Source organism: Myotis brandtii, unplaced genomic scaffold (genome assembly GCF_000412655.1).
Source record: "Myotis brandtii unplaced genomic scaffold, ASM41265v1 scaffold191, whole genome shotgun sequence".
Lineage (NCBI taxonomy): Eukaryota > Metazoa > Chordata > Mammalia > Chiroptera > Vespertilionidae > Myotis > Myotis brandtii.
The window spans coordinates 6,642,124-6,652,517 of NW_005357115.1; the positions used below are offsets into that span (position 1 = coordinate 6,642,124).

At 36.4% G+C, this 10,394-nt stretch overlaps 2 protein-coding genes across 3 annotated transcripts in view; one reads left to right on the top strand and one right to left on the bottom strand.

The window, feature by feature from the left end:
* CRIPT (cysteine-rich PDZ-binding protein) overlaps positions 1 to 4,815 on the top strand; it is a 9,725-nt gene extending 4,910 nt beyond the window's left edge. The window contains exons 2-5 of the mRNA XM_014538473.1: positions 380 to 445; positions 1,347 to 1,401; positions 3,270 to 3,373; positions 3,671 to 4,815. Of these exons, the coding sequence (XP_014393959.1) occupies positions 380 to 445; positions 1,347 to 1,401; positions 3,270 to 3,373; positions 3,671 to 3,735 (290 nt within the window). The 3' untranslated portion in view covers positions 3,736 to 4,815. The remainder of the gene's footprint in view (positions 1 to 379; positions 446 to 1,346; positions 1,402 to 3,269; positions 3,374 to 3,670) is intronic.
* PIGF (phosphatidylinositol glycan anchor biosynthesis, class F) overlaps positions 1 to 10,394 on the bottom strand; it is an 88,241-nt gene that overhangs the window by 33,432 nt on the left and 44,415 nt on the right. The gene's annotated exons all lie outside the window — the stretch shown is intronic.

Below are 10,394 nucleotides of genomic sequence, written 5' to 3' on the forward strand. Positions count from 1 at the left end.
GGGAACGTTGGAGTCCGCAGTCACTGGAGCAAGCAAGCCTCATGTTCGCTTCCAGCTGCCTGGCTGCCGGCCGCCATCTTGGCTGACAGTTAATTTGCATAAGGATACGCTGATTAGCCAATGGGAAGGGTAGCAGTTGTACGCCAATTACCATGTTTCTCTTATATTAGTGTAGATTATACTATAGATTTTACTAAGAGTCTGTTATATATTGCCCATAGTTAATAGCTTAAGTCTCAGTTTACTGGCCCTGACCCCAGCATTAACAGGATCCTAATATAATATGTCTGTTGAGACCATTGTGAACTTTGGACAATATAATGTATTTCTTAGATAGTAAATACTAATTCCCTTTACTTTTACTATCTTGTTATAACAGGTGAAAAGAAACTTGGTACTGTTATCACTCCAGATACATGGAAAGATGGTGCAAGGAATACCACAGGTATTTTTCCTTTTAGAACACAGAAGTTGGATCCCATACTTTCTGCAAATAATGTTTTAGCTTTTAGATTGTTTGTAAAATGAAATGTTATGTGTACAAAGTATTTCATTTATTAAACATTAAATTGTATATGGATCCCCCAACAATTTAATATCTTATATAGCTCTCTCAGTTACATTTTGGGGTTCCTAATTTGGTTGGCAGGAGACAGTAAAATTATTAAATGACTTTCAAGCAATAAGTATATCATAGTAATTGATTTGATTCAGCTTAATTACAGTTGGTATCTAATCCCCATCTTCTTACCTGATTTTTTGTATTCTTAAACAAATCATTAAATGTTTTCACTTTCTTACTCATTTTTTTGGTATAAGATAATTTATTACAAGACTAGCCAATATCACCTTTCTAATTAAAGTTCTGCTTTGAGTCTGAGAAATAAAATGATTGTGTTTTATCTAAATTTTTATTGTTTTCCTAATAATTGTTTTCTATTAAGTAATGTCTTAAGAACCTGGCTAGTAAATGAGGATTTTTGAAAACTTCGATATAAACTAGTCTACTGGTAGGGGGTCAGAAAGGGAACTTTTTAATTGTTTAATGTAGTGGTTCTCAACCTTCCTAATGCCGTGACCCTTTAATACGCCAGGTACTCGTATGTGGGTGTATCTGCATGTGGGCGGACCCGCCTGGAGATGGATAGAGGAGCGGTGTCTCGGTTCCTAAGACCATCAAAAATGTGTTTTCCGATGGTCTTAGATGACACCTGTGAAAGGGTCGTTCGACCCCCAAAGGGGTCGCGACCCACAGGTTGAGAACCACTGGTTTAATGGTATATGTATGTATTATATGTGACATATGTAGAAATAACTCACTGAAATACATGTATGTTTTGACATAGAAAGTGGTGGAAGAAAACTGAATGAAAATAAAGCTTTGACCTCAAAAAAAGCAAGGTAGGCATAATAGCATGTATAGAACAATTCTATATAATAAAGATGTAATATGCAAATGGTCGTTATGCCTTGACGCATAACGACCCACCATGTAACGACCAAATCAGGGATCAGCAGTAGGGTGGGGCAGCGAGCTACAAGTGGGCAGTGGAGAGCTACAGGAGGGGGCAGGGCACCAAGCTGTGAGGAGGGGAGGGGGGAGGAGGGAGCTACAGGAGGGCAGCAGCGAGCTACTGGCACATGGATTCGTGCACAGGGCCACTAGTAATATATAAAATTGCCACTTTTTAACGTCAAGCTTACTGAAGTGAATTTGGTGTGCATCATTCTATTGTGATAAAACAGGTAGTTCCTAGCATGCAAAACCAAGCTTTCTGTTATAACGTGCTGGTTTCTCCCTGTTCTTCCTCACTATATCAATATCTGAAGATATTAGTGCTATGGTAATTTTTTTAATTTCATCTGAAAACATGACTTATGTTTTCTAGTTTTTAATTATCATGCAAATCACAGGTAACAGAGAAATGTGGAAAGACCACAAGTTCTGGAGTCAGACCACAATTTGAATCTAGACTCTGTCACTGTCTAGCCCTGTGACCTTACACAAGTTAAGCCAGTTGCTTAACTTTTTGGAACTTTACTTTTCACCTGAGAATGGAGATAAAAATGTCCCCCACCTTAAAAACAATTCTTGACACCATGCTTTATTATATCCAGTCTTAAAAATCCCATGAAGTCTTCCAGCTGCCACCCCATTTCCTACTTCCCTTTACAGCAGAAGTTTTCAAAAACCTTATCTAGATACTTTCTCAGTGCCCTTAAGTTTCAGTCTCCTTCAGCCATTCTAGTCAGGCTTTTATCCCAACCACATCCCTGAAACTGCTCTTGTCAAGATCACACATGACCTTTATTTTTTTATTTCTTAAATCTTTATTTATTTATTTTTTCAGTTGATCAGCAGCCTAGCCAGGTTCTCTAGCCAGGATCTCCAGCCAAGTTCTGTCCCACCATTATTTCTTACTTGGATACCTTAATTCTCTATCTCTCTGCTTCCTCTCTATTTCCCTGTAAAGTCTTTGAGTAACCAGAACAGTCCTTTAAAAGGCATGTAACTTCTTTCCTGAAAACCTTTATTGGTTTTCTTTTACGTTGAATAAAATCCAAGCCCCCTACCATGTTCTTACAAGGTCCTCTCTGATCTGGCCCCTCCCACCTCTCTGACTTCCTGTTGTAGCAATCCCTACATCAGATAAGCCAAGCCCACTCCCACTGGAAGAGGTTTGTGCTTATTGCTCCCTTCTAGAGCTCACCCCTCAGAACTGGGGAGGGAACTCGAAACCAAGGTGTGTGCCCTTGACCAGGAATCAAACCTGCGACCCTTCGGTGTACAGGCCGACACTATAACCACTGAGCCACACAGGTCAGGGCTCCATAATATTAATATTAATATATATATGTATGTATATATGTATATACCTTTTAAAAATATCTCTAAGTTAAGAGAATAGAAAAAGTAAAAATGTTGTGTTGAGTACAATCCTGTTAGTTAAAAATATATATAACACATATCCATATGCAGTTAAACAGATATATGCTGAACATTGTTATATTTCTAAGTGTAATCATGATATATATATCAGACAAATAGATCAACAAATACATTGGCTATAAACTGGTTTGGGATTAAGTAAGCATACATTGCATGGAAGGGGTAGAAGTGTGCAGGCATTTTATAGAGTAGCCAGAGCTGGTAGAGTTTGACAGAGGGAATTGAGAGCATGGATTAATCCCATTTGTTGTTCAAATGAGGTTATTTAAGAGTGTTTCTATGGGATTATACATTCTTCTTTCTTTAAAAAAATCTCTAGATTCGATCCATATGGGAAGAATAAGTTCTCCACTTGCAGAATTTGCAAAAGTTCTGTGCACCAACCGGGTTCTAATTACTGCCAGGGCTGTGCGTACAAAAAGGGTAAGTTTAATACTTTCTATTCATATCAAACTTATTTTATTTGGTATTGATTTGGATAATATAGAAAAAGGAGTTGCCTTTATAAATTCTATTGTAGTTAAATCCTTCTTATTTCTAAGGCAAAATAGAATTTGTTCATCATTAAAAATAAATATTGCCTTTTTCTGTTTTCTGATGCTATAAATTATGGTTTTAGCTTCAGAATTGACTTAAATTAACCAAACCATTGTTTTAGATATTTGTTGATATTATTAGTTGGTATTGTGATTTGACGTTCACGTGTTTTCTTTTGTTTAGGCATCTGTGCAATGTGTGGGAAAAAGGTGTTGGATACCAAAAACTACAAGCAAACGTCTGTCTAGATGTATTGATGAAGATTCTGTCTTTCTGTATGATTTTGCTTTCTGCTTTAAATTTTCAAGGCATATCATAAATGCTCAAGTTACAAAATAACATGTTTTAAGACTATTAAGTTTAAACCAGGGAAGTTGATTCATTCTTTTGCTCTCTCTAGAAGTTCTGAATAGCAACAATGGAACTAATCTGCCTTACAAGCATCTTATTGTACTAGAATAAGAGGCAAATTTAACAACAACAAAATATTGTCCCAGTTCTGTAGCACTTTTTATTTAACAATATTCATATAATTCTTATTATCCTCTTCCTCTACCTTATACTTACATATATTGTGAAAGTGAAAAGGGGATTATTGATATTTTCTCAGAACTTGGCATTCAGATTTGTAATTTCCCCCTCATTCCCTTGTTGGTTGCCTAGTTCTTAGAATCAGCAGTCCCTTAATTAATTGCAGCTTCACAGGGTATTTAATTATCTGAGACCATGATTGCTGAATGGTTCCTTAGAAATTAGCCAAGACCCAAATCAAACACAAGTTCTATTTATGATTTTAAAAAGTTTGTTCTTGAAGTCATAGTGCTAGTACCTTTCATATGAGAATAAGAACATAAGGGGTACTCCATATATATCCAAATGAATACACTGGATTTCAGAAAATACATGTTACACACATAACCTGGAATTTACACTATTATGAAAGCCAGAAGAACAGTGTTCATTATGACGATATATAATAGAAATGAATCACTACTCTTTGGGAAAGTTTTTGAAGCAAAAATGAAACTTCTTTAACCCCCCCCCCCCCAAAAAAAAAACAAAGCAAACATTTTGATTCCCAATATATATATCTTCAAAGAAAGATTTTTTTTAATGCTACTTTCAGAGGTTTAGGACTTCTGCTTTGGAAATCTGCAGCCTGCTAGGGGAGACCAAAAAAGTATTCCCTATTGCAAAGTATAGTATGTGTAAATACTTATAACTATAAAATGTGTAGAATAGATAACATGATATACATAGTATAGATATTGCATTTTTATTTTTAAATTATTATGCAAAATAAAGTTTTAACTGTTTAAGTTTTAAAATAGTGTTTCTGGGATATGTTGTTATTAATATCTAGAAAAATCACAAGGATAATGTAAAATATAATAAATAGCAATAGCTGTGAAGGCAGGAAGTATCTTGTCATGCTTTAATCAATTTGGGACTTTTAGTTAAAATCAACAAAAGGAACCCAGTTAGAGAGTGGCCCAGATACATTAAAAGTTGGGTTGGCCACCCTAACTGGTTTGGCTCAGTGGATAGAGCATCAGCCCTGAAGATTGAAGGATCAAGGGTTCGATTCCAATCAAGAGCACTATCTCAGTTGCAGGCTTAATTCCGCCTTGGTCCCAGTCCTGGCTCAGTTGGGGCTTGAGTGGGAGGCAACCAATCGATGTGTCTTTCTCACATCTCTTTCCGTCTCTCCCCCTCCCACTCTCTCTAAAAATCAATGGAAAAAATATATCCTCAGGTGAGGATTAACAAACAAACAAAAGTTGGGTCAGCCAACTTTGGGAAAAGTACATTTCTCAGGTACTAACCGAGATCTGGACTTCCACAACTCACATTAAATATCAATAGAACATGTAGCCATCAAAATGATATAAGAATTCTACATGCTATATATGCAGAAGTTTGGGTATATACATAGAAAACATCTGGAAGCTATTAATACTGTCCCTCTCCTCCCCCCTCCCCCCCGTGGAGTGGAACTGAAGGTTGAGAAAAGAGAGACTTAACTCTTTATAGCCTCATGCCAACCAGCTAATATTTTTAGCTCCAAGTTTTCTTAGCTGGGGAGTACTGATAATTTTAGTATCCTAGAAATATATATCTACATATACATATGTGTTTTTGTTTTAAGGATTTTAAATAGAAGAAATATATACATTGTTCTGCACTTTGACTTTTTAAAATGTTTCTCGTATTTGCTTTATCATTTTCTCTCTATCTTTTGTTATATATTTTTTCCCTGGCCCATTTGAGAGTATATTGCAGACATCATACACTTTACCCTTCAATACTATATCTGTACTTCATAAGAACAAGCATACTAAGTACAGTTATGAAATTCAGGAACTTAGCATTGATAACAGTACCCTTGTCTACAGTCCCTCTTCCAGTTTCATTTGTTGTTCAATTGTTTGTTTGTTTATTATAGCTTCTAGTTCAGGATCATATGTTACTTTATCATGACTCTTTAGCCTCTTTTTGTCTTTTGTAGTATTAATGTATTTGAAGAATATAGGACCGTTAAAGCATAGAACATCCTTCACTTTGGCCTTTCCCAATATTTCTTTATGTTTAAATTCAAGTTATGCAGTGTGGGTTGAAATACTATGAGTGATGTCACATCCAGTCTCACAGAACATCCCTTTGTGCCTTATTGGTAGTGTTCACTCTGATCACTTAGGACAGATGTGGCTAGTCACTGTGTAAGTATTGTTTTTCCTTTGCAATTAGTGGTTAATTTGTGAGGAGAAATTTTTGAGACCATGTTGATATTCTATTTCTCATCAAACCTGCCCCACCTAGATTAGCACCCTTTGATGATTCTTATCTGAAAAACATTTTTACTGTGATGTTTACAAAATTGTAATTTTCTAACTACATCATTTTTTTGTGTATTAATTAGTTGTCATTCTATAAGGAAGAGTTTTCCCTTTATTGGTGTAGAATAAATGTGTTTTCCCCCTGGCTATTTGCATGTTAGCTACAGATGGATGCCTCTTTACCTCAAATACTTGTGTATTTCCTAAGAAAAAGGATATTTTCTAACATAACCATAGCACAGTTATAAAAACCAGAAAATTAACATTAATGCAATAATATTTTCCATATTTCACTAGTTGTTCCACTAATGGCCTTTTTTTTTTTTAACAAAGCTGGGCCAGGATCCAATCCAAGATAATACATTACATTTAGCAGCCATGTCTCTAGCCTCCTAGAACAGTTCTTCAGTCTGTCTTCCAAAAATGTCAAGCTCATTAAAATATAGGTCAGTTATTTTAGAATGTCCCTTAATCTTAGTTTTTTTTTATGTTTCTTAAATGATTAGGTTGCATTTTGGGCAGGAATGTCCTAGAAATGATGTATCCTTTTCAGTGCATCATCATGGGGTCAATTGTCCCATTTCAAGGTGTAATTTCACTCATTTTAGGTGATGTCGGCTAGATTTCTCTATTATAAAGTTTCTTTTTCTTTTCTATTGAATTAAGCATTTTGTGGGGAGATACTTTGAGACTATAAATATTCTATTTCTCAGCAAACTTTTACACCCTTATTTAGCATCCAGTAATGTTTCTTGGCTGAGTTAATTGTTACTCCAATTGTTGCCAAATGGTGGTTTTCCAATAATATCATTCCTTGTACACTTATTAGTTGGCATTCTATTGTAAGGAAAAGTTTTTTTCTTTTTATCACTTATGTTAGCATGAACTCATGAATTCCTGTTTTATTCAGTCTGTTACTCTCATTTGTTTTGATGTCAAATTGTCCCAGCTTTGGCCAGTGGGAGACCTTTCAAGCTGGCTTTTGGGTCTTTTTGGCATGTTCTTACCATTTTTTGAGAAATTCCTTATTTTCCAGCATAAATGTTCCAAGTTTATCTTACTGTTTTATTTTTTCTTTTCCCACTCAGCCCTAGAATCAGCCATTTCTCCAAAATTCCCTTTTCTTCTGGAGAATGGTGTTTAAAACCTAAGATCTGGGCCTGCTGGAATGTCATTGACTCTAGAAAGAGCAAGAAAACATATATTAAAAATTATGGGGGAAACCAAGATGGCGGCATAGGTTAACACCGGAGTTTGCTGCCTCGAACAACCACTTCAAAAATACAACTAAAGGACGGAACGGACATCATCCAGAACCACAGGAAGGCTGGCTGAGTGGAAGTTCTACAACTAGGAGGAACCGAGAATCAGAGGAGGCGCAGTGCTGAAGTAAAATACTAAGGGGCGGAGTGCGCGCGGCGCGGGCTGGTGGCTGAGGGCGCGGTTGTCTGTTTCAATCCGGAGGGAGCCTCAGACTCTGAGCTCCAGCGAGTCTCTAGGGACCCAGACTCAAACGGGAGAAGCAAGACTGTCTGGCTACGGTCCCTCTGAGGTTTGCAGCCGTTGCTGGGACAGAGAGGCAGAGCCCCTGGGGACGGACTGAGAGCAGCCATAACTGCTCCCTCCTCCGCCCTGTTGATCCCGTGGGACCCGCCCCGCCCAAGCCCTGCACAGAGGCATTTGCCAGATAGCCTCAGGCAAAGGCTAGATTAGCTTTCCCAATATTTCTTTATGTTTAAATTCAAGTTATGTAGTGTGGGTTGAAATACTATGAGTGATGTCGCATCCAGACTCACAGAACATCCTTTTGTGCCTTATTGGTAATGTTCACTCTGATCACTTAGGACAGATGTGGCCAGTCACTGTGTAATTATTGTTTTTCCTTTGCAGTTAGTGGTTAATTTGTGAGGAGAAATTTTTGAGACCATGTTGATATTCTATTTCTCATCAAACCTGCCCCACCTAGATTAGCACCCTTTGATGATTCTTATCTGAAAAACATTTTTACTGTGATGTTTACAAAATTGTAATTTTCTAACTACATCATTTTTTTGTGTATTAATTAGTTGTCATTCTATAAGGAAGAGTTTTCCCTTTATTGGTGTAGAATAAATGTGTTTTCCCCCTGGCTATTTGCATGTTAGCTACAGATGGATGCCTCTTTACCTCAAATACTTGTGTATTTCCTAAGAAAAAGGATATTTTCTAACATAACCATAGCACAGTTATAAAAACCAGAAAATTAACATTAATGCAATAATATTTTCCATATTTCACTAGTTGTTCCACTAATGGCCTTTTTTTTCTTTTTTAACAAAGCTGGGCCAGGATCCAATCCAAGATAATACATTACATTTAGCAGCCATGTCTCTAGCCTCCTAGAACAGTTCTTCAGTCTGTCTTCCAAAAATGTCAAGCTCATTAAAATATAGGTCAGTTATTTTAGAATGTCCCTTAATCTTAGTTTTTTTTTATGTTTCTTAAATGATTAGGTTGCATTTTGGGCAGGAATGTCCTAGAAATGATGTATCCTTTTCAGTGCATCATCATGGGGTCAATTGTCCCATTTCAAGGTGTAATTTCACTCATTTTAGGTGATGTCGGCTAGATTTCTCTATTATAAAGTTTCTTTTTCTTTTCTATTGAATTAAGCATTTTGTGGGGAGATACTTTGAGACTATAAATATTCTATTTCTCAGCAAACTTTTACACCCTTATTTAGCATCCAGTAATGTTTCTTGGCTGAGTTAATTGTTACTCCAATTGTTGCCAAATGGTGGTTTTCCAATAATATCATTCCTTGTACACTTATTAGTTGGCATTCTATTGTAAGGAAAAGTTTTTTTCTTTTTATCACTTATGTTAGCATGAACTCATGAATTCCTGTTTTATTCAGTCTGTTACTCTCATTTGTTTTGATGTCAAATTGTCCCAGCTTTGGCCAGTGGGAGACCTTTCAAGCTGGCTTTTGGGTCTTTTTGGCATGTTCTTACCATTTTTTGAGAAATTCCTTATTTTCCAGCATAAATGTTCCAAGTTTATCTTACTGTTTTATTTTTTCTTTTCCCACTCAGCCCTAGAATCAGCCATTTCTCCAAAATTCCCTTTTCTTCTGGAGAATGGTGTTTAAAACCTAAGATCTGGGCCTGCTGGAATGTCATTGACTCTAGAAAGAGCAAGAAAACTTATATATTAAAAATTACGAGTTTTATTGCTATCTCCAATTCCAATCCACCCCCACAGGGTTCTTCCTTGCCTTTCCCCCTTCCACATTTGTATCTTCCACAGTAAGAACCGTAGCTCCCAACATCATCAATATAATTACTCATTTTTCATATTGGTCTTGTATTTTGTAATCAAATATAATTTTAAGTTTAAAAAAATCTAGGTAAGCCCACATGCGAATGTCATTCATTAGTATGCTATTACAGAAAAAAAAAATGTGGAAACCTCTGTACATATGCTGCCTCCCAGATAAATTTGGCAAATGAACAAATGGCACTAAATACTTCTTTCAATTCATCTAACTTTTATTGGCCCTCTACTTTGTTCTTATCCCTAGTCAGATTGCTGTTATTGGTTCTAAAAGTTTTGCTTATAAGCAAGAAATTGATAAGCAACCCATCAAATTAATGTAAAATTGTAAAAGAAAGATGTGACAATAAGAACATGGAAAATACAATGAAAGAACAGTGACTAAAGGAAGAGGCTGGTTCAAAAGCAACAATTCTAGAAAAAAAAATCTAGGAACAAGACTAAGGTAGTACTAGGAAAATGGAAATGAAAGGAGAATTAGGAAGACCTGATGAAAAGATGATTTGACAGGATTTATTGACAATTTGGGGGGAATGAGAAGAAGGTGAGTCCAAGTAGGTCTCACTTAGATGTGGTAATAGTATATTTCTCCACCAGATGGCAATGGTGTTCTTGGTTTTCCATCTTGCTAAAAGATTTACAGTTCAGCAACTTAAAGATCAAATATGCCCTCGCTGGTTTGGCTCAGTTGGCCTGCGGACTGAAGGGTCCAGGGTTCAATTCAGGTCAAGGACACATGCCTGGGTTGCAGACTT